Below are 23,793 nucleotides of genomic sequence, written 5' to 3'. Positions count from 1 at the left end.
AAGATGAATTAAATCAGTTTTAATGCTTGAAATTTTTTATTAGTTCCTGCCAAGTCAACTGTGTCAGTTAGCTGTTGAAATACTCTTGTTCCTTTGTGTAACCATCTCACATTTTGTTATGGACAGCCCTGCCATAATGTCATTTACAAAGTCCTGGGGGATATTCAAAGAGAAGTTCAATTTTTATTGCTCCATTTCTGGATCAATATCACACTTAGAAATTATTTACTTAATTTACTTGGAAATTAAGTCCCTGTTATTCCACTTAAAAGTCAATGGCAAATCCAAAGATGGTCTTTCTGCCATTTATTGACATCTACACCAAAATTAATAACTGTAAAAGGTCTACCTGATTTTCTTTATTCTGTCAGTTTCTTGTTGGGAGAGTTCATTCAGTTCCCTCATCCTGCGGGCAGCTTCTGAGTCAAGCCATGCCAGTCTAAAATAATTATTCAAATATAAGCCACAAGGGTGATCTACAAAGAATAATTAACCTTCATGCAAGAACAGTCAACTAAACTGTCAAATGCATCCCTTAAGCTGGATGGAAACTTAGCAACGATCTTCCACTAAAAGGATAACAATGTTCTTGTATTAAAATTGTAATGTACCTTCTTAAAGAACACATCATACAAACAAATGGTAGTTACTGGTTGATATAATGATTTGTCAACTAATGTTAGTTCGAAGACCACTTGTCTCAACTGCTTTCTCAAAAGCAAAACAAAGTATTGTAGATATAGAAATGGCACAAAGAAAACTGGTACACAATCTGAAATAATTTCAATACCTATCCCAATAGTTCACCACATAATACACATTGCATCATGCAGTGTGGGTCAGTAGCAACATAGTCAGATGAGGAATAAAATTCCTCCCTCAGCCAAAATAGCTCATGAAATTTTCCCAATTTCCCACAGCTATCCTCAAAGTAAACAGCAAATTTTAGTAGTTGGGCTGAATCCTTCAATGTTATGAACGTGATGGGGGAAGTTTAAACTGAATTTAAAATTGAAATATTTTGCAAGCAATTATGTAAGTTTTGTGCCAAAATGCAGCTACATTCAAACCAAGTAATGAGTGATCCATTTATTAATCTTTTGTTCCTTTAGTGTTGCATTTCCTAGCAAACCTGATCTATGTGTCTTATTTTTTAAAGGAAATCTTTAAAGCTACTTTCAAGATAATATTATAAACTAAGTATTGAAGAACATGGTTAAGGATTGCAGAGATCAATTATAGAACTAAAAAAATCCCTAAGATTCTTTATATGAACTGATGAAACAGAAAATGATCAAACAGCTGAAGAATAATGACTGAAAAGTTCAACCTGCAATAGAAAATCAATAGAAGGGTCCTTAAATGTGGCCCAATGATATTCTTCACTGAAATCTGCAATCCCACCTGATTGCTTCAGTTCCTGCAACTTTTTGCTTTTCTTGCTCCACTTCTTTAAGCAAACTAGATTGATTCCTGTCTGCAGGTGTTGATATCCAGCCTCCCAATCTCGTTTTCTGTTTCTTCAGTGGAATTCTACAATTATTTAAGGGATCATAAATTAGGCATTAAGTATTTCATATAACAAAGACAAATTCAATAATAGCATAATTTAAATATAAATTTCACTGCTGGAACAGTAATGAATGGGAAACAAGGAAAGAGATAGCTGAGGACAGATTTTTGCATCATCGCTGGCCATATGTGAGGCATCAGAGGATAAATCACGTTGTTGCTTTATTCAAGGATGGTAATAAACTGCAGGTTTGTGTGCCTAAGGCAAGTAGTAGATAAATTAGTGAAGAAAATTCTGAGGGTTAGGACTCATGTACATTTGGAAAGACAGGGGCTGATCAAGGATAGTCAACATGATTTTGCCTGGGGGGGAAATACTGTCTCACTAATTTGTGTTTTTTTGAGAAGATAAGAACTGATAAAAGCAGATTAGTAGAGCTTGTCTATATGACCTTTATTAAGGTCCTACATGGTATGCTGATCCTTGAACCAGAAGGTTAAAACACATGAGATCCAAGCTGAGCTGACCAACTAGATTCAAAGTTGGCCTACTGATAGGAGGCAGAGGGAACTGGTGGAAGGATGCTTATCTGATTAGCATTCTGTGATCGATAATTTACCCAATTGTTTATGATATACATGAACAACTTGGATGTGAATGCAGGAGGAATGATTAGAAATTTTCAGATGACACAAAGAATGGCAAAGCAAGGCAAGTTATTAAAGGTTGCGATACAGAAGATAGAGTTATGTGGAGGATTGGCAGATGGAATTTTATCCTAACAAATGCAATATGATGCACACTGGGAAAGGAAAATAGGACTAGGATACGTACAGAAAATGGTAGGTCATTAAGCAGCGCTGATGAACAGAGACACTCGGTAAAATCCAGAGACATTCCCATGTAAGTGGCAACACAGGTAGATTGGGTGACAAAGACGGCATCTGGCACACCTGCCTTCATTAGGTCAAGGCACAGGCTATAAAAGTGGGAGGTTATGTTGCAGTTTTACAAACACTAGAGGGAGTGTTGTATGCAGTTTAGGTCACCACACCACAGCAAGGAAGTGCTGTGTTGGAGAAACAGCAGAGGTGCTTCCCCAGAATATTGGCTGGATTGGAGGTCTTCAGTTAAGGGGAGAGATTCAATTGTCTGGGCCTGTTTTGAGGCAAGAGAGATGACCTGACAGAGAATGTAAAATTATACAAGTCATAGATGAGCAGATAATCAGAACACTTATCCCATGAAAGGCGTATCAAAAACAAGAGGGCATGGGTTTAAGGTGAGAGGAAGGAACTTCCAAGGGAGTCTGAGGGTAAAGTACACATACTAGTTGGTAACTAGTACTTGCTGGCAGAGATGGTGCAATCAGGTAAAATCACACTTAGAATAGATTAGATTCAACTTTATTGTCATTGTGCCGAGTACAGCTACAAAGCCAATGAAATGCAGTTAGCATCTAATGAGAAATGCAAAGAATAGTGTTATTTACAAAATAACAGCGAATAAAAAGTAAGTGCTACAGCACACAAATATAAAAGTACTGAGACTGTACAATATGGGTGCAATACTGCTTAGCGCTGTGATGTGAGGTTCAGCAGGGTCAAAACCTCAGGGAAGAAGCTCTTCCTGTGCCTGCTGGTGCAGGAGCGGAGGCTCCTGTAGTGCCTACCAGATGGGAGGAGAGTAAAAAGTCCATAGTTAGGGTGAGATGCATCTTTGATAATGCTTTTTGCCCTGCCCAGGCAGCACATAGTAGATGTTCTCAATGATGGGCAATTGAGTGCCAATAATCCGCTGGGCAGTTTTCACCACACGCTGGAGTGCTTTGCGGTCCAATACGGGACAATTGGCATACCACACTGAGATACAGTTGGCGAGTAGGCTCTCAATGGTACAGCGGTAAAAGTCCGTCAGTATTCTGGGACGGAGGTGAGCTTTCTTGATGCTCTGCAGGAAATAAAGGCACTGTTGCGCCTTTTTGATCAGGATGGAGGAGTTCAGGGACCAGGTGAGATCCTTGGAAATGTGGACACCGAGGAATTTGAAGCTTGATACACGGTCCACTACAGCTCCATTGATGTAGATGGGGACATGAATGTAGCTCCTAGCATGCCTTAAGTCCACAATGATCTCCTTGGTCTTCTGGGTGTTAAGGGCCAGCTTATTGACAGCAGACCACGCGGCCAGGTGCTGGACATCGTCCCTGTAGGCCGTCTCATCATCCCCTCTGATCAGGCCAATCACGGTGGTGTTGTCTGCAAACTTGATTATGGAGTTAGAACCATGTACAGGAAGACAGTCATGGGTGAGGCACTTAAGACAGGCATTTGAATAGACAAGGCAAAAAGATACAGACCTAGCAGGGCAAATGGGGTTAGTGAAGAGAAACAATAAGGTTGGCATGGATGTAGTGGGACAAACGATGTTTCTATGTTGTACAGCTCTATAACTGTTTAATAACAAATTTAGATGCTCTCTTTTAAAAACAAAATATTTTGAATAACTAGATTTAAGACAGATTGGTAAAATAGAATATTGTGGTCTAATGTCCAGAAATGTTTTGACAATGTCAAAAATATATTTTCTGTCATTTTCATATTCCTCAATAAAATTTCTCCCTTTTCAGTTAGTGATCAGTGTGAAGTTTAGTTAATATTTTCCTTCTTACAAACTAGATACACTTTTATAGTCATATTCAGTCATATAGACATTTCATTCTACTTTTCCTTTCCTTACCAATGCCATGAGAATTGAAATTTATTAGTTTTTATACTTAAATTAATTTAAGTATTGAATTAATTAAAAAGTAAATATAAAGGAGAAATCAAAAAGAATGGCTAATTATATCTTTATATATCATATTGGAGACTCCATGCTAATGTAAGGGCCATGCAATTACAACTCCTTTAGCTGTCATAAAAAGGGCCAAAATTAAAAGTATCTGACCCCTCAGTTTAATAACTTATAAGACCATAAGACATTGGAACAGAATTAGGCCACTTGGCCCATCAAGTCTGCTCTACCAATCATGGCAGATCCTTTCGTCCCCTCCTCAACCCCATTCCCAGCCTTCTACCTATAACCTTTGATGCCGTGCCCAATCAAGAACTTACCAATCTCTGCCTTAAATAACCCAACGACCTGGCCTCCACAGCTGCCTGTGGTAATAAACTCTACAAATTCACCACCCTCTGGCTAAAGAAATTTCTTTGCATCCCTGTTTTAAATGGACACCCCTCTATCTTGAGGCTGTACCCACTTGTCCTTGACTCCCCCACCATGGGAAACACCCTTTACTCTGTCTAGGCCTTTTAACATTTGAAAAGTTTTAATGAGATCTCCCCTCATCCTTCTAAATTCCAGTGGGTACAGACCCAGAGCCATCAAATGTTCCTAATATGATAATCCTTTCATTCCCAGAATCATCCTTGTGAACCTCCTCTGGACCCTCTCCAATGCCAGCACACCTTTTCATAGATGAGGACCCCAAAACTGTTCACAATACTCAAGGTGTGCCCTCCCCGGTGCCTCATTAAGCCTCAGCATCACATCCCTAGACCTCTTGAAATGAATGCTAGCATTGCATTTGCCTTCCTCACCACCGAATCAACCTGCAAGTTATCCTTCAGGGTGTTCTGCACAAGTGCCTTTGCATCTCAGGTTTTTGGATTTTCTTCCTGTTTAGAAAATAGACTGCACATTTATTCTTCTACCAAAATGCACGATCATATATTTTCCAACATTGTATTTCATCTGCCACTTCCTTGCCCAATCTCCTAATTTGTCGAAGTCCTTCTGCAACCTAACTGTTTACTCAACACTACCTGCCCCTCCACCAACCTTCGTATCATCTGCAAACTTGGCATCAAAGCCATCTATTCCATCATCTAAATCACTGACCCCTGCAGAACATCACTAGTCATTAGCAGCCAACCAGACAAGGATCCTTTTATTCCCACTCGCTGCCTCCTACCGAACAGCCAATGCTAGTGACTTTCCTGTAATACCATGTGCTCTTAGCCTCATATGTGGTACCTTGTCAAAGGCCTTCTGAAAGTCTAAATATACAACATTCACTGCCTCCCCTTTATCTATTCTCCTTGTAATCTCCTCAAAGAATTCCAACGGGTTTGTCAGGCAGGATTTTCCCTGAAGGAAACCATGCTCACTTTGTACTGTCTTGTCCTGTGTCACCAAGTACTCCATCACCTCATCCTTAACAATCGACTCCAACATCATCCCAACCACTGAGATCAGGCTAACTGGTCTATAGTTTCCCTTCTGCTTCCTTCCTTCTTCGTTAAAGAGTAGGGTGACATTTGCAATTTTCCAGTCCTCTGGCACCATGCCAGAGTCCAATGATCTTTGAAAGATCATTGCTAATTCTTCCACAATCTCTACTGCTACCTCTTTCAGAAGCCTAGAGTGCAGTTCATCTGGTCTGCATGACTAAAGTCTTTCAGCTTTTTGAGCACCTTCTCCTTTGTAATAGTAACTACACTCACTTCTCTTCCTTCACATACTACACATCTGGCACACTGTTAGTGTCTTCCAGTGAAGGCTGATACTCCCTAATCGCCTTCAGTTCATTACATAACACCCAATCCAGTATAGCTGATCCCCTAGTAGGTTCAATGATAAACTGCTCTATAAAGCCATCTTACAGGCAAACTCACTCTCGAGATCCATTACCAATCTGATTTTCCTAATCGACGTGCATATTAAAATCTCCCATGACTATCATAACTTTGCCTTTTTGCCACACCTTTTCTATTTCCTGTTGTAATCTGTGGTCCATGTCCCAGCTACTATTTGGAAATCCCTGAATGGAATATCCCTGAACTTAGTAGTAAGTTCAGGGTGGATTCAGAGGTCAGAGTGCTTCCTCCATTTCCAAACAGCAGTGCATAGCTATAGAAATAAGGAGAATGCAGTTGCATGCATTGAAGCTGGTCAGTACTATGAACAGAACCACTAACTAGCTGTCAGTGCAATGCAACACAATGTTATGTGGTTACTAACCGTTTAGATGACATTGGAATAGGGTTGGGACATTGTGGAATTGAAGGATGTTTGCTGTCTTTAAGTGGTCCTTGATTCTTCTTCAGTTCTGAAGACACTGTAGCTTTCTGAAAGCAGGCATGCATTGCAAGCATTTTCTTCTGTTTATGCTGCTGAAATTAATTTCATAAATTGTAAGAAAAATAAACATGAAACGGAATGGATGGAACTTCTTAATATAAGCAACAAATTCAATGAAATACGATGAAAAATCTTACAATTTCATTATTACTGATATTCAAAGGGCAGAAATGTATCTTACAGACATGCAAAAGTACATTTTGAATTCATTTTGAAAGGAACTCTGACTAGTTCAAGATGAGTAGTATCTCAGTTACTGTCTATATTTATTTCTAACCGGCATTGTGTATGCAACTGACATTTGCATACAAATGTTGGGTGAATGTTTTTATGTTAACAGCTAGGTGAATCATTATAAACAATTAAATTTTTGGTCGGAATCTTGCTTCACTTTGCCTATGATTGTGTGTGAACCAGTGTAAAGCCAAAATCAAGCTCCAGAATGTGGAATTCGAAACTACTGCCTTCTCACATTTATAGGCAATTCCTGTTTGAGCTGCATTAAACATATTAGCAAAAAGAAAATTACCTATAGCAGAGCATTCTGACTAATATGTTTAAAATATATTTTCCCTGATGAAATATCATCTGATTTTTTTGAATATCTCATTCATTTTTGTTGACTTGTAACTAAACTAGAAATCAGCATCAAATTAAAATAGTTCATCAATTTCTCACTGCCATGAGAAATTCCATTGCATCATACTATCAAATAGTCATTAAGATGTTTATATAGAATTTATATGAAAGCAAAATACTCCTAATTAAAATAAAATCAGAAAAATGCTGACAATGTTTAGCAAAATGAAAAAGGGGAGAAAGATACAATTAGGATAATGGCCTATCATTAGAAATGACGCAAGCTGATTTAGACATTAAAGTTCAAGGGAGGCATCAACTGCTTAAGTTTGGTCACTGTTGTATCGTATACACTCTCTTTCCAATTACAAGGCCTGATTTACATTCTTAAATATAATGGTAATACTAAAGCAATAATGTTGTAGGAATAAAGCTGAAATTGACAGACAAATATATAGTTCATTGATGAGGATTACCATTGAGAACCATTCATTGTAATAAGTTCTGCATCATTTTTTTTGAATGATGATGTGTTTGCAACATAGGAAAAAGGAAATACAGACATTATTCATAAAATCATCAGCATGGTCTGCACAGAAGAAAGCACCAAATCATCCTCATAATAAAACCATAGTACAATCATCATATGAAACTTACATATGGCAGCAGCACTCCTTTCTTAGTTCTTGTTTTCTCTGCAAAAAATTTATGCAAGGTTCCCATGTGCTGTAAAGCTTCTAATCCATCCTTCAATGCAGCATTCCTATCAGGGGTTGGAGGGTCATCTTCTTGCTGTGGTTCCAAATAGGGTGTTAGGGACTCTCTACTGCTTTGCTGTGGTCTGGAAGATTCAGGAACATGCCAATTTTCATCTGTGCAAAACATTTATTTTAGAGAATCATTTTACTGAATAGTATAAAAATCCAGTAAATATTTTAATCATTGTTCTCCAAGTAAATTAATAAAACTTAATTCAGTCATATAAAATGGTAATTTTACTAGCAACACACACAAAATGCTGGTGGAACGCAGCAGGCCAGGCAGCATCTATAGGAAGAAGCAAAATTACTTTTCATTTCCAACCAATATTTTAACATTAAAGAACATTTGATGTTGTTTTTGAAGCAAAAACCAGTTACACTTAAAATTTAGGAAATGGAAACTCACAGATTACAGCAAACTAGTTAAGAATTATTACATTTAATTGCACTGTTAACTTGGAGGCTAAGCAAAAACCAAGAGTCAAGAGAGTCCAATTGATGAGTTACCAACCAGTTCACATCAGCAAGAATGTTTGCATAATATATGTAAAGTAAAAATACTGAACTGCTCAGGAGTTATTTATTAAGATTAAAGATGTGCAGATTACATAATCTTGGAGCTGGATGATCTATCAGCTAAAGGCTTGTTATTGTGTTAGAGGTATGAAGGAATTAATTAGTGCAATAATACATTTATTTTCAAATTATTTCATTTAGTTTTTAAAAAACTCATTCAGATTTCCAGATAATGCCAATTCAGAATGGAGAACAGAAACCAAGGAGGTATTCACTTATTGCAGAACAAGATAGATGAGCCAAGCATGAGGCCAATTGACATGTGAAGTTCAAAGCTGATAATTTTTAAATGACAATTGACAATGAAAGGTGGAAAGAGCAAATGTTCCATGAATTATATTGATTACGAAGAAAGAGGCTGAAATATACCCATGAGTCTCAGTATTCTCAAAGCTTAATATTGATCAAGATCTTATCTAGAAGAGTACAAATTAGAAGGAAGACCAGTTAAATTGTATAATGCTCTGATCAAGACACAGTGAGGTACTGCAAATGCTGGAAATCTAGAGCAATACACACAATGTGCCGAAGAAGCTCAGCAGGTCATGCAGCATCTATGGAGAGGAATAAACAGTCAACGTTTTGGGCTGAGACCCTTCCCCAGGATTGGAAAGGAATGGGGAAAAGATCAGAAAGGAAAGAAAGGGGGAAGAAGTCAATTTGAGTATTGTTTCCTAGGATTCATCTTATTCATATTACTAAACATGAAATGGCATGATTTTAGCAGTCAAATTTAGGCAGAAGTAACTTTACAATTGCCTCTCAAATACCATTTCAGATTGTTTCCTACCAGCATTCATCTATAGACAATACTGACATCATTCTAAATTCTTTCTTTTCCATTTTTATTCATCTTACTTAGTGACCGTAAAATAAGGGACTTACCAATCTTAAGTGGAGGCAATCCTTTGGGTGCACTTAAAATATTATTCTTTGTGATTGGTGAAGTTCGCTCTCTTTCAGCAGAGTGGCTTCTGTGCCTATCTGAGCATCTTTTTCTCTTTGGCGCAGAAACACTGTGGGCATTCTGTGGCATTTGATTTGATTTTGTTTGAGCATGATGTTTCCCAAGCAGTGAATCAAAACCCTAATAAGTTCACAAAGTAAAAGATCTTTGGTTTCACTGGCAAACTATTACATTAATTCCCACTCCAGCTACTTCCAAAAACAAACCCATGATTAGAGTGGCTACATGATCTGCTTGCAGATTTCTGTGAAACCAAAATGATTACTGCTTTAATTTTCTTTCTGTTGTGGTAAGTATAGGTCTCTGTAGGCTGAAGTTTAGCAAATTATGGGAGAATCATAAGAATCATTATAACTTACTGTTCACTGGCCCATGAAGCCACAGATTTTGACTTCAGTTTATTAAGGAAACAATATGAAATCACATTGATATTGTTCCTTATTATCATCATGAGTCGACAAGATACAACATTGATGGTCAATATCAAAAAATAAATGCAACTGCCTTATGGAATCTGATCAATTGATACTTCAAACATAATAGGAAAAAGTTTAATAAGAACCTGGAAGGGGAGGTGTGGAACCTTTTCACCTCTGGCTTGTCAGTATATGGAATAAGTTGCAGGGGGAGTAGTTGAGAGAGTGCTTAACATTTAAAATGCACTTGAACAAGTACATGGATAGGAAAGGTTTAGAGATATGGTCTGAATTTGGCCCAACGGGACTAGCTCAGATGACAGTTTTCACTGGTATGGAGCAATTGGGCCAAACGGCCTGTTTCCATGCTATAAAGCATCTGCAAAAAATGAGCATTGTTAGAAAATACCTTCAGAAAAGAATTGCAGAAACCAATATTGTCCTCTCAACTGTTCCCCTACAATATTTTGAGGCTACCCTAAGATGACTTAGGGCCAGAGTTTGATGAAAACTGCTGTACATTAAATAAAACAATTCATTGCCTTGGCATACAATTTTGTTTTTTTTTATTTTCAATTTGCTATTACACTAAATATAAGTTTGAGTATTTTAATTGTGCCTTTATATGCCAGTTCAAGTTGAAATGTAGCATCTATTATTATTCATATTTTTTTAAAGTTGGTTTCTTGTTTTATTCTAGTTTTGACCAATTTTATTGTCAATATTGTCAGAACTAATATTCCTTGTTCATCATACCCAAGATATTTATTCACAGTTCTTTCACATGTGAAATTGATGACATTAAAACAACTTTGTACATCATCCCCACCACTTACAGCAAATGCATTGATGCTAACACTATATATACAGTATTTATCCGTGATAAGTGGTTGGTCAAACACAACCCAGATCTCAACCACTTATGAAGCTTGATCACTATGATGTACATCAAATCATTGGCAATACTGCCTCTGGGCTTAATCACAGCTTTTTTTTTTCCCCGTCAGCCAGACTCATAGCTGCTGGAAAACTATTAATGACAGCAGAAACTCTTCAGGGCATTTAGTGCCCAGGAAACTACAATTGATTCAGCAAAACAAATGGCTAATTTCAAAAGAGCTTCTTCCTCACCAAAATGACCTCTTGCTTGCAAGATTTCAACATACTAAGCAATTCAAACTTTGCAAGAATTTACAAGGTGAAGAACTTAATGATTTCCCCAAAATAACCTGCACACTTAACAAGTACAAGCTATACTGTTATAACTAGTAAATGGGTTGCATTCTTTACCAATATGGATATATGAATGTGGATGGTATTAGTGAATAGGATGCCACTGTTTTCTATCATCAATGATAAATGGGGAAGAAATGGTATTTTCATACCTTTAAAAAAAACCTTTCAAATTATGAGTAATGTTTTGATGAATTATTCTGGACATGGTAAACCACACATTTGCACAATGAAATAATAATGAATCAGATATTGCTGGGTGACCACAGGTAGGAACGATGGCAATGCAGATAATCATTGACTGAATTCTATTCTGCAACTATTGGGAGTATAAATTTCTCCTTTTCCCATCCTATCCCTAACTTAATCATCAAAATGGTCAAGAATAGTTGAACTTGAAAGAAGGAATGCAAAACAAATGGGTTTAAGTATGGCAGAAGAATATAGTCTACATGTTTCTTAACATGGTTTTTGGTTAAGTCACACCCAGGAAACTGGTCCAAAAGAATAAAATGGATCAAAATCAATTTGGTAAATTGCGAATGAAATTAACATGGCAATTGGAGGATGAGAGTAATGGTCATGGATTGCTTTTGTGATTGGAAGCTGCAATCAATGCCGGGATCCTGATTGTTTGTTATATAGATTTAATATGAATGTCAGAGATATGATAATCAAACTCTCAGTTCCCTCAAAAATTAGTGTCATTGTATTAATCAGGAGGGTAATCTTCAGTCATGTAAGAATATTGATAAGTTGGCAAGACAGACAGAAATGGCAAGTATAACTTAATCCTGAAAAATGCAAGACAGTGCATTTTGAAAGCACTGATTAGGCTAGGATATACATAATGAACAGCAAGTATTAGAAAGTATCTTGATCTCCTTGGAGTGGAGAAGGCTGAGGAAGATCATACTGAAGACTACAAAATCACCAAAAAGAAATTGATAGCATAGATCCCAGAGTAGAATATCATCAAGAGAGTAAAGTCATCTGCTGCCCCAGGACCAAGTGGTATACCCTACTAGGTACATAAGAAATGCCTAAAACTCCTCTGGAGGTTGTGGAAGATAATGAGGATAATTTGGACCAAAGCCTCTCTCCCACCAAGTTGAAATATAGCTGAGAGATGCTTTGTTCCCAAGGAAGAAGATTCCTCTACAATCACCTAGTTTAGTACAATTTCCCTCCTAAGTGTGGAGTGCAAGATATTCCTCTTGGTGCTTGCGAGAAGGCTCAACTCTTACTTAATGGAGAGCCATTATATCAACACACCCATTCAGAAAGTTAGCATCCTGGGTACCTTGATCACCTCAATAATCAGCCAATTGATCTGTGAGGCCAGGCAGAAGAAAGGCAGCCTAACAGTCGTCTGATTAGAGCTAGCCAACGCCTACAGATCAATTCCACACGCCCTCATCCATGTTGAGCAGGGCCACTACCATATCCCGCCAGTAATGTGACCCATGACCACCAGCTACCGAGGAGGATTCAGGCTACGCTTCACTTCAGCCCACTTTACAACTAGCTGGCAAGACCTCCAAAAAGGCCGTTCCTTCTCCCCCATCTTGTCATGGGTATGAAAGTCCTCATATCAGCAGCAGCAGACGTAACCTGAGGCCCAGTGGTGGAGCCCGGCATCCAACAATCTGAAATACAGGGGTTCATGGATGATATCACAGTAATCACTGTAACAAATGTCCAAGCAAGATGGGTATTGGAAAACCTGGACAACATCGCTACCTGGGCTAGGATAACCTTCAAGGCCAAGAAATCCAGATGCATGGTGATCAAAAAGGGCAAGGTTACTAGCAAGTTCAGTCTTCAAGTACAGGGAGAAATCATTCTATTCATAGAGGACAACCGGTAAAGTGACTTGGAAAGTGGTTTAATGCAGCAATGTTGGACAGCGCCAACATCACTGACACTGTAAAGCAGCTAAAGAGTGGCTGAAGAATATCGACAAAACCATTCTCCCTGGTAAATTTAAGACAATGGCTGTACAAACATGGTCTCCTACCAAGGCAGCTCTAGCTTTTCATGGTGTACGAGTTCCCCATGACCACTGAAGATGGCATTGAGAAGAAAGTCAACAAGCACCTGTGGAGGTGGCAGACGATCCCCCCAAGTTTTTCTACATAAGATCAGGCCAGCTACAGCTCCCGTAGTCAATGGTAGGGGAGGAGTTCAAGTTGGTAAAGTGTAGAGTTGTGTTAACAGTGAGCACTGATGACAAGCTAATAAATAAAGCAGGAGTCACAGCAAGACAGAGCTGAAAGTGAGCTGCCAACTTGGCCACAGACCAGACAACGAGCTCCCTGCAATTAAGAGACATCATTGGTAACCCACGCCTGGGATGGCAAGGCCTTGGCTCAGCACACATCCAAGATGGGGGACAGCAAGTGCAAGGGATAGGTGAGACATGGTCCAGGCAGAGGTATGGAACTGTGAGGAAGAAAGGCAGGTATCGAAGGCAGTGGAGTTGGGGTCACAGGGCACTTGGATGAAATGGGATTTTCCCAAGCGCAAGATCACTTGGGCAGAGCTTTGGAGACTGGAGCCCTTCTGTATTTTTTTCCTCCTGTGGTGCGTGTACGACACTCTCCCTACACCATCACAGTTGCACACATTAAGGATTAAGGGCAGACCCCAAGTGCAAGTGGTCAGTGGGGGGAGAAGGGATTGTATGAGGGGTGCATGGAGTCCTTCATAATACTGTTTCCTTTGCCGATGCAGCATGTAGAATAAACGTCCGTGATGGCAGGAAGAGAGACCCCAATGATCTTCTCAGTTGACCTCACTATCCGCTGCAGGGTCTTGCGATCCGAGATGGTACAATTTCCGAACCAGGCAGTAATGCAGTTGCTCGCATTGTTGCTAGCATTCCCATTGTTTATTTGGGATAATATGCCGCTTAATTGGAACAGGAGATTGTTGCCGAACAGTTTCTATCTAGCATCAATTGCATGCACTTGCGTGGCTATTAGACATTACATGGTACTTACAGCAAATTTTTTTTAAATACCATCAGTTGCATTTGTGTTCAAAAAGCAGTGATTTTTGTCACACAAGACACACAAAATGCTGGAGGAACTCATCAGGCCAGACAGCATTTATGGAAAAAAGCACAGTTGATGTTTCAGGCCAAAACCATTTGGCAGGACCTGTGCTTTTTTCCACAGATGCTGCCTGGCCTGCTGAGTTCCTCCAGCATTTTATGTGTGTTGCTCAGATTTCCAGCATCTGCAGATTTTCTCGTTTGTGATTTTTGTCACTGAGTTGGCAAGAAATAAGCAGTTAAAGACAATTCAGAACCATTTTACACACTGTGGTCTCAGGCATTTAGGCTTGGAGATGCCAGATACAGCCATGAATGAAAAGGAAATGATTTCACTCCTTCAATAAGTTATGAACTATGAAGAATTTGAAAGTATGGACAATCATCTTGAATGTTACAAAGAAATTTAAGATTCTGAAGGTTCAATCATTGAAAGCAGTAAATTACCTGCACTAGGTGTTCTAATTTGTTCTATATTTCATGTAAACACATAATTTCTTACTCAATTAAACCATAGCTGTTTCTTATACCTTTTTAATTTTTTCCATGAAACTTTGGCTAATTGGGGCAGCTGCTTAAATGGGCCAAAATGTACTGGTCTCAATGTGTCTCAATTAAGCAGAATCCACTATAATTGAAACCCCATGGCGAAGGAAGCTGGAAAATGGGGTTAACCTACTAAGTCATCTGCTGGCTGGATACAGTGGCCTGAAGGTCCTGTTCTCTTTCTGAGTGGCTCTATGAAAAAGAAATGACTGTTGAACTTATGGCTAGAATAGTTTGTAAGTCCACAAACACTATGAAGTTGCCCACAGTACACAGGCACTTCGAATTTTAAGTTTCACTTTAGGGACTTAATCATTTTAACAGTGTCCTATCTCAATTATTCTTATGTTTTCACTTGACACTTACCTCAACTTGATGCAGAATATCTGTAACTGCTTCTGGTATGGAAGAATCAGTATTGTTTTCCAGTCTGGCAGAACATAGAGAAAGTTGTCGAATCACATGCCCTAGCTCCTTGTAGTAGGTTGGAATCTGAAGTTCTGATTGCCCAGAAAGCTGACCAACAAACATCTGTAAGGCACGGACAGCACCTCTGTGTGCAGCTGCTAACTGAGACATGGCTCGAGACTGGAACACATATAAATGCATAATATCAGTCAGTGACACTTCTACAAGAAGTTAAGTCAATAATATTACACTGGGTGGAATCGATTATTTTCACATGCTTTTGAAAAATAAATTAATTTTCAGCAAAAAGTTTTGACAATAGTGCAATCACTACAAAAGGAATTAAGGGGCACCACATTTTCCAACTTAACAAATGTTACTATGACATTTGACTTTGTCTGCCTTTAAACAGTGTTTCTCCTTGCTGATATTGATTTAATATTTTTTATTTGTAGGGTAATAGTGAATAATAATGCAATGAAGGAAATATTAATTATCTGGGAGTCAAGTAAACAGAAAAGACAATTTCAAATCTCCTTTATCAAACCAAATTATCATGAGATTGACACTGCAACAACTGAGAAGGAAATGTAAAACAGGATGGTCATATTCAATATTAAATCACGAACAGCAAGCAAGATGGAGAAAACTAATTGGATTTTTATTTTGTCTGGATTATATAGAGGAAGAGTGAAAAACAAAGAAGAATGATATTCCATAGGAACATTTATTTTTCACCCCAAGAAAAAATGATTGATAATAATAACAGGAACAATGATCAGGTTATCAAAACAGTACATAGTTTGATATAGACAAGGGTTGACTGTTGACTTTCTGTGCCAAGTTTCATTTGGTTTCTGCTGTACAAATACATACCCACTTATTCAATGCAATAAAGTAGTGAGGCTTATATCAGATTTACAATTTTTACCAACCTGATGATAGAGCAGAACGATTTGGATACTAATTTTGGTTATTTGAATTCTGCCAGCCTGAATTTGCAACATCATGAATGTGTAAATAAGTATCATTAGTCACAATGTTACTTTGACAGGAAACAAACCAGGGCAAATATTTCCAAATAAATTTGTTTTTATTAAGGCTTTATTACAAAGATTAACTCTGCCCTTGAAAGAAATAAAAATACTCTACCATTCAATTAAGAACAAAGGGGGTACACTTTAATTTTTAAACTACAAAGAGAAATCAGATTCCAAAGTAATCTAACGAAAATCTGAATATTTAAATTTCTTACTTTTTTGGTGTGTTTCACCTTATGTGCTCCTTGTTTGTCAATTGCTTCCTGTATTTCGTTTACCTTAATTAAGATAGGTACATCAAAGAAAAATATTTACACTAATGGTATGAAAATCTAATGCAATTATTATTTAAATTTCTAATTTACTCATGAGAAATATTTGTATAGAACATGTTGAGAGCTAGATTTTCATGAGGTATTTAATTCAGAGCATCTCAAAAGGTACATTGTCCAAACAATGAAATGTAAACACATATTTACAATATTCTGGACTCAATACAAACAATACTCTCTCTATTTGGCAAACTTATCTCCAGTTCACCTCCATAAATATGAATTTCCAATAAAACTTCAACAAATTAATTAGGACTTACAGTGCAATCTAGCTTTTTACTGCAACTTGAACCATAAACATTTATGTAGGTGAATGGGTCATTCAAACCAGGAAACCTTCAAGTGTGAAAGGAGCTGCTAGATACATTCATTCATGGAAAATTCCATGTCCCCAAAAGTGGAGATTCTATGATCGAATGTAAAATGCTAGAACTATTAGCAGGTCAGGTACCATCGGTGGAGAAAACAATTGATGTTTCAGGTTGATGATTTACCCATAAATGTTTCCTGCAAATTTTGGGTATTCTAATTTTATTTCAAATTACTAGCAACTGCAGAGTTCTGTATGTCACAGAAACAGCATTATTTTGTTTCTCTCCTCCATACAAACCAGCGGCAATTAACGAGTTTTCATGAACCTCGCCCAAATAACAGGAATACCAGTATAAGAAGTATCAAAGATTGATGCTGGAAATCTAAGATAAATGAAAACACTCAGCAGATCAGGTAGTATTTGCGGCAAGAGAACAGGGAAAGAAAAACGGGGGAAAGAAAGGGAAAGGGAGTTTTCAATCCTAATGAAGTGCTCCCTCTCTGACTTTCCTTGTTTCTCCTTCTAAGATGCTATCTTACTTGCTGAATATTTCCAGCATTTTCTATTCATATGGAATCAACACTTACTTTTAAAATCATTCAGACCCTCTCAGAATCCATCCTATCACAGACATTCCTTTTGTTCCCTCCACCCTTTCTCTTCCTCTGAAAATTAAAACCTGTTTGGTTTCTATCTTCTCCTAGTTCTGATTAAAGGTAATTCATCTGAAACTTTAATTGTTTCACTATCCACAGATACTGCCTGATCTGATGCTTCCAGCAATTTCTGTTTTTATTTCAGTTTAAAATCAACAGATTTTTATTGTTTTTTTAAAATTTAAGACTCAGCTTAGAATGATGGGGGGGGGTTTTTGCGCACAGCCAATAACCTTCATAAAATCAGTATCTAGTTGGTTAAAATTTGAGGATCATAAGTTATCATGGTTTTATTGGATTAAACAAATAAAAAGCATATTTTTCCAACCAAGCTTTTCTGCCCTTGCAAATGGCAAAATAGCATATGAAAAGTCCTTTTTGTTAATCTTTCGATCTTGGGGTAGTAAGTTTTCAAACATTGTGGATCAGGATTTGATCCATGATCAACAAATCCCTACTATTAAATTCAATTGCAAAAATTTAAATTGGGTCTCACTTGCTGCTGCAGAACATACAGCATCCTTGCTGCACGAGTGGCTTGTTCCTGTCTTTTTACTTGTATTCTGCGCTCTTCGTCAGGATCCAGGACATCCACTGATTTTTCTAAAAAGTAATTATTATAGCTTATAAAAGAGACATTACCAAAACAATAAATATTTCAAAATTACAGTATATTCCTGCTTTGATTCATTTCGTATTTTTTCGTATTTGTATTTCGTGCTTTTCTTATTTGTTGAAGATAAATCCTTTCATCTTCTGCAGATCAGTGCAGGGATTCCTTGGTGCAAAGTTCAATATGCAACCATCCCTATGTTTTATCAATGGCTTTTCTTCTATTTTCAGCAGAGCAGGGGTTGCTCAAGGATAGTTGCACATCTCCTCAAGAACCAGACCTTGCCCACAATGAAGCAAAAGCTGAACAACCTCTGGGCTAGGTCAGTAAAGTGGCAAATAACAATCATACCTCCTATGTCCCAGGTAATGTCATCATTAACAAAGGGAGTCCAATACTTGAACTTGATATTTAACGCCTTTACTATCAAAAGTTGCTATTGAAAAGTTAACACTGCTAGATGGGAACGTGGAGTTGAGGTTACAAACAGCCAGAATCTCAGTGATTGGCAGAATAAGTTCAGACACCCACTCCATGGTCAAATGTTTGAAAAACATATTTTGTACAGTTACAATCAACAATGGCAGCTGTAGAGTATATTTACATGAATATTTAGAGGTACACTGGAATACATAATAGTAGTATCCAATAAATGGATAATCTGGCATCAACCAAATAAAGCAAAATGCTTAAAATAGGGTATGCAAAATAATTAACTGTTAAAAATGCCGTACAAATTACAAGATTTAATGAATCAATCCACATATTCCACCTTGTTATATCGATGATTCACACACCGAGATGTTTTCCAATATACTGGTAAATTTGTGTAGGGAATGGAAAGTTTTAAGTACTCCACCCACGATGGTTACATTAGCATAGACTGGATGAAAGCCTGTAAGGAATTGGAAGTACGACATGCCTTAAGGGCACAAAATCATTGCATATCACTGTCAAGACGTAGTGCAAATGTGAGCAAAGTCTCAAAAAGCTCAAGAATAACCTGGATATAAGGCTAGCAAGGCATTACTAAGCATCTAGATGCTAAATGCAATGATAGGGACCATGAAAAATTGAAACTTTCTAACCATGCATTGCTCAGTTTGATAATAGAATTAAGTTATGTCTAGCCATAAAACAAAACAGTAGTCAGTCTTTAATTCTAATTGCTGAGCTTTTCAAGATTGTAGCTTAAGAATTAGCTTTTTAAGTTCATAGGAATGGTTTTAGGGACAGAGAGAAGAGTTAGGGTTTAGGGACAGTAATGTGGGGATTTAGAGGTCAGATTACAGTTTAGGGACAGGAATGTGGAGGGGTTAGAGGTCAGGCTGGAGTCTCGGTCTCTGCTCTGTTCTTCAAATTCAAAGTCCAGTGACATGGACAGGTCTAGACATTTACTCTGCACTTCAAAGCCTACAATGTGGACATGGGAAGAAGGACATCTAGCGTCTAGATCTCCACTTTGTGCTCAAAGGGTCAGCAACTTCGACATGCGACAGAGGATGTTGGGCTGTCCCAGGTTGGCGGATCCTGGAATCAGATGTTTATGCAAGTAGGAGGCAAGAGGGCTGGTCAGTCAGCAAGCCCAGAGTACAAGGCCAGGAGATGAGGTCCCGTCATTGGTTAGTCCGGGGATCAAGTCTAATCATCATAATCCAAAGGTCAATCAGATTTCTGGAAGTCAAAGCCCGATGGTGAAGCCTGGAGACTGGAGGACCAGAGGACTGTCTGTGAGTGGCTAGGAGGGAGGAAATGAGCTTATTTTGCTGTTGTTGTTTTGATGGTTGTTGTGCTCTGTATTGCACTACCATGGATTGTGAGCATGCTAAGATCATGCCAGAACGTGTGGTGACACTTGCAGGTTGGTCCCAGCATGTGTTGTTTATTAATGCAAACAATGCATTTCACAGTATGTTTCATGTACATCAGATAAATAAATCTGAATCTTTTTATAGAATCCTTTTACATCCTGAAAGAATATTGAAAGGATAAAAAGACATTGAAGTTAAGATAATATGGTTACTCTATATCAGTGGTCCCCAATCACTGGGCCATGGACCAGTACTGGGCTGCAAAGCATGTGCTACCAGGCTACGAGGAAACGATATGATTTGGCGATATGAATGATATTAGTTAGCTGCACCTTTCCTCATTCCATCATGCCCAATATTGAACGTGAACGCACACGAGGTCATTACGCACGCAAGGTCATCAGTCACCTAAACGCCAGGGATCACTGGTTGGCCTCAGGTAACTGGTCGCCTCACACGGTTGTCAAGAAGTGCCAATGCTACTGGCCTGGAGCGTGGACAGATCAGCGCCGCCTCTAAACCTGTTTAGCGCACCGAATGTTCTTGAGGAACCCAGTGCTAAAATATTCACAGACAACCTAATCTGGGCTCAGGGTTCCATAAGTAACAGAGCAGCTACCTCGCTGCGATTTACTTAAAGTCATCCCTCGAGCCAAACTTTTGTTGGCCGATAGATCCTACCTACTTACAAGGGGGGTCAGGCATGCGTCCCGTTACACTCCTCGCTTGGTCAATTGCTCTCTCCGGACCGCGACCACCGCGGCCCTGGTACGGGGACCTCCGGCCCTTACCTTGTCCTCTCACTGGTGTGCTGCAATGATTTTATATGTTCACGTGTGTTTAATATCCAAAATGTTACTTAAAATGTTATGATGCTATTGACTTATAAGTGAGTTATAATTGACTTATCACTATATTCATGCGAGGAAGATAATGCGCTGTATGTTTAATATTAAATGTTAGATAAACCCTTTTAGAAAAGAAATTGAGTGTATTAGGCACTTATAAGTGACTTATACTTGACTTATCACCTATATTCCGGTCATAATTAACATCCCCACCCCCCCACTGCCCCCACTGGCTGGTCCACAAGAATATTGTCAATATTATACCACTCTGCGGAGCAAAAAATATGGGTGACCACTGCTCTATCCGCAAATTTGTCAATTAGATTTGAGAGCTCCCACAAGATTAAGGAAAGTGAATCTGCCCTCCAGTAAAGGATCCTAGAAAAATAATATGCAGCTCATATTAAGACAATTTTTACATTTTAGAAGAAAGACAGGGAAAATCAGCTCCTCCAAATCAACAATAAAACCTTAGATTATATAAAATGTGGAAATATTGCTAACAGAAATGGGTAACGATCATTACATTTTCTTGCTATCCAAGTAGTTTAATGTAAAATATCTCAGGCATAAGTCAAGTTGTTAACACTAAGTCACCATGAGTGACTTAAGTGCCACAACAACTTCCCTTTTCAGGACAGACTGTGTTCAAGCTCATGTTTCAGCCAACTGGGCCCTGCAGCCACCACCTTCCCAATCTCAGCTGCTACGCTAACTTTTTACAGTCCCACAGATTCAAATTTAGCCAAAGGCTTTACTTGGCTGTCCTGGGAGCAGTAACAAGGCCGAAGATAGTGCATTTTGAGGAGCTTTCCGTGAACTGGCCTGATGATCCCTTGTCTTGATGTTCAGGGACATTTAAAAAGAGGAAAAATAAATTTAAGTAAAATTTATTTTAAAATATAACTTGTAATTTAAAACATATAAAACATAGATGACTCTTAATTAAAAGGAGAAAATAAAAATTAAAGAAAACAAAAATCCAAAACAAAATGCACTCAGTCACATTTGCTGAGGGTTTCCACCATTGCTTTTGTTTCAGAACAAAGGTCTTACTTTTCAATTGAGGTCCACGACCCACTCAGCTGAGTAAGGTTTTATTGGATAAACCAAGCACAGCTCGTTCAAAGCTGAATGGTCAAATCTACAAGGTGCATCAAGCCCATTAACTCTATGTAATCATGCGGTCTCAGCACCCATTCCAAGGGCAAAATATGAAGTCAAACGCAACAGCCACTGACAGCCAGCATATTCTGATCTCTTCTACAACAGGCAGTTTTCTTGGTCTCAGAATTTGGTTTGGTGAAAATTAATTAAAACTCAATAACTACATTACTACCACCATGTAATTATCAAAATGTAAAATGGATAATTTTCGAAATGTAAAATGGAAAAAAATGGTTCTTTTTTCCATCAATTGCTATGCTCTTGTGCAGCTCATTATGATTTAATGGTTATCAACAAATCTTGGTTGAAAGTTATTTACATACACAAGGGTTAATTACTTCATCCAATAGTATGATTAATGACTAGTGTAAATAATACAAACTAAACAGATAAAAATTGATTGAATGAGTCAAATTCAGGCATTAATCATTCCCCTGACTGAGTCAATAATCATTGTTGCTTCCCTGTTGACCTATTAAGAAGAACAAGTTTAGAAGTCATTATAACAATTATTATAATTTGGAAACCACACCGAATTTCATTCTCTCCTTTGATTAATTTCTCTCTCAAAATAAATTGGTAATTCTAATTTGGAAATTATACACTGTTTGGTGTATCATAAAGAATGCCTGAAAAAGACAACTTAGATCATCAAATTCTGAACACATCAAATTAATAAATACCATTGTCGACACCACTGTTGAATCAAGGATAGTGACAAATCAGCATATACAAGGGTGATTGAGTGGTGCTACAACAACAACCTCTCACTTAATGTCAGCAAACCAAGAAGATGATTATTGATTTCAAGAAGAGGAAATCGGAAGTCCATGAGCCAGTCCACATCAAAGGATCAGAGGTGGAGAGGGTCAGCAACTTTAAGTCCCTTAGTGTAATCATTTCAGAGGGTATGTCCTGGATTCAATACACAAGTATCATGGCACAAGAAAGCATGGCAGTACTTCTACTTGGTCAGAAGTTTTCAAAGATTTCGTACATCATCTGTAACTTTGACAAACTTCTAGATACGTGGTGGACAGTACTGTATATTTGCAGCTACATCATGGCTTGGTATGGAAACACCAAACCCCTTGTACTGAAAAGCCTACAAAAAGTAGTGGATATGGAGAGTACTGGATATCATGAGTAAAGCCTTCCCCACCATTGAGCTGTTGAGTGCTGTCACCTTTGCCATCACTGAGTGCTGTCGCAGGACCTGCAATACCAGGTTCAGGAACAGTTATTAACGCTCAACCATCAGCCCAGAGGCGATAACTTCACTCAACTTTACTTGCCCCATCACTCAACTGTTCTCACTGAACTGGACTCGTTTTCAAAGACACATCTAACATTTCCTGCTGGGTGTTGTATTTCTTTGATTCTATTGTGCTTATTGATTTTATCTGATTGCTTGCAAGAAAATGAATCTCAGGGTTATATATGGTTACATATATCTACTTTGATAATAAATTTACTTTGAACTTAATAAAAAGGAAATGAATGCATGATTCCACTTAAATAGGAAATGAATGAATATGTCTATTTTCTTAGACATTTGCATAGATTTGGCATGTCAACTAAATCTTTGACAAACTTCAATGGATAGTATCCTAACTAGTTGCATCGCAGACTGGTATGGAAACACTAATGCCCAGGAATAGAAAAGTTTACAGAAAGTGGTGAATACAATCCAGTTCTTCACAGGGAAAGCTCTCCCCACTAGTAAGTGCATTTAGAAGGTGCGCTGCACAAGAAAGCAGCATCCATCATCAAGAACCGTCACCTTCCAGATTATGCTCTCTTCTCGTTAC

At 38.1% G+C, this 23,793-nt stretch overlaps 1 protein-coding gene across 2 annotated transcripts in view; it reads right to left on the bottom strand.

Annotated features, from left to right (window-relative positions):
- kiaa0753 (KIAA0753 ortholog) overlaps positions 1-23,793 on the bottom strand; it is an 84,711-nt gene that overhangs the window by 40,586 nt on the left and 20,332 nt on the right. Inside the window, exons 4-11 of one of the 2 annotated variants that reach the window (XM_059973268.1) lie at positions 18,040-18,146; positions 16,458-16,520; positions 15,161-15,382; positions 9,460-9,661; positions 7,895-8,109; positions 6,539-6,690; positions 1,405-1,533; positions 350-439 (exon numbers count right to left, since the gene is read on the bottom strand). In XM_059973268.1, the coding sequence (XP_059829251.1) occupies positions 350-439; positions 1,405-1,533; positions 6,539-6,690; positions 7,895-8,109; positions 9,460-9,661; positions 15,161-15,382; positions 16,458-16,520; positions 18,040-18,146 (1,180 nt within the window). The remainder of the gene's footprint in view (positions 1-349; positions 440-1,404; positions 1,534-6,538; positions 6,691-7,894; positions 8,110-9,459; positions 9,662-15,160; positions 15,383-16,457; positions 16,521-18,039; positions 18,147-23,793) is intronic. The other variant, XM_059973270.1, reaches the window with a different exon arrangement.

The sequence above is a fragment of the Hypanus sabinus genome, chromosome 6 (assembly GCF_030144855.1).
Source record: "Hypanus sabinus isolate sHypSab1 chromosome 6, sHypSab1.hap1, whole genome shotgun sequence".
NCBI classification, from domain to species: Eukaryota; Metazoa; Chordata; class Chondrichthyes; order Myliobatiformes; family Dasyatidae; genus Hypanus; species Hypanus sabinus.
The sequence above is the reverse complement of the archived record's forward strand: the minus strand, read 5'-3'. Positions and strand labels throughout refer to the sequence as shown.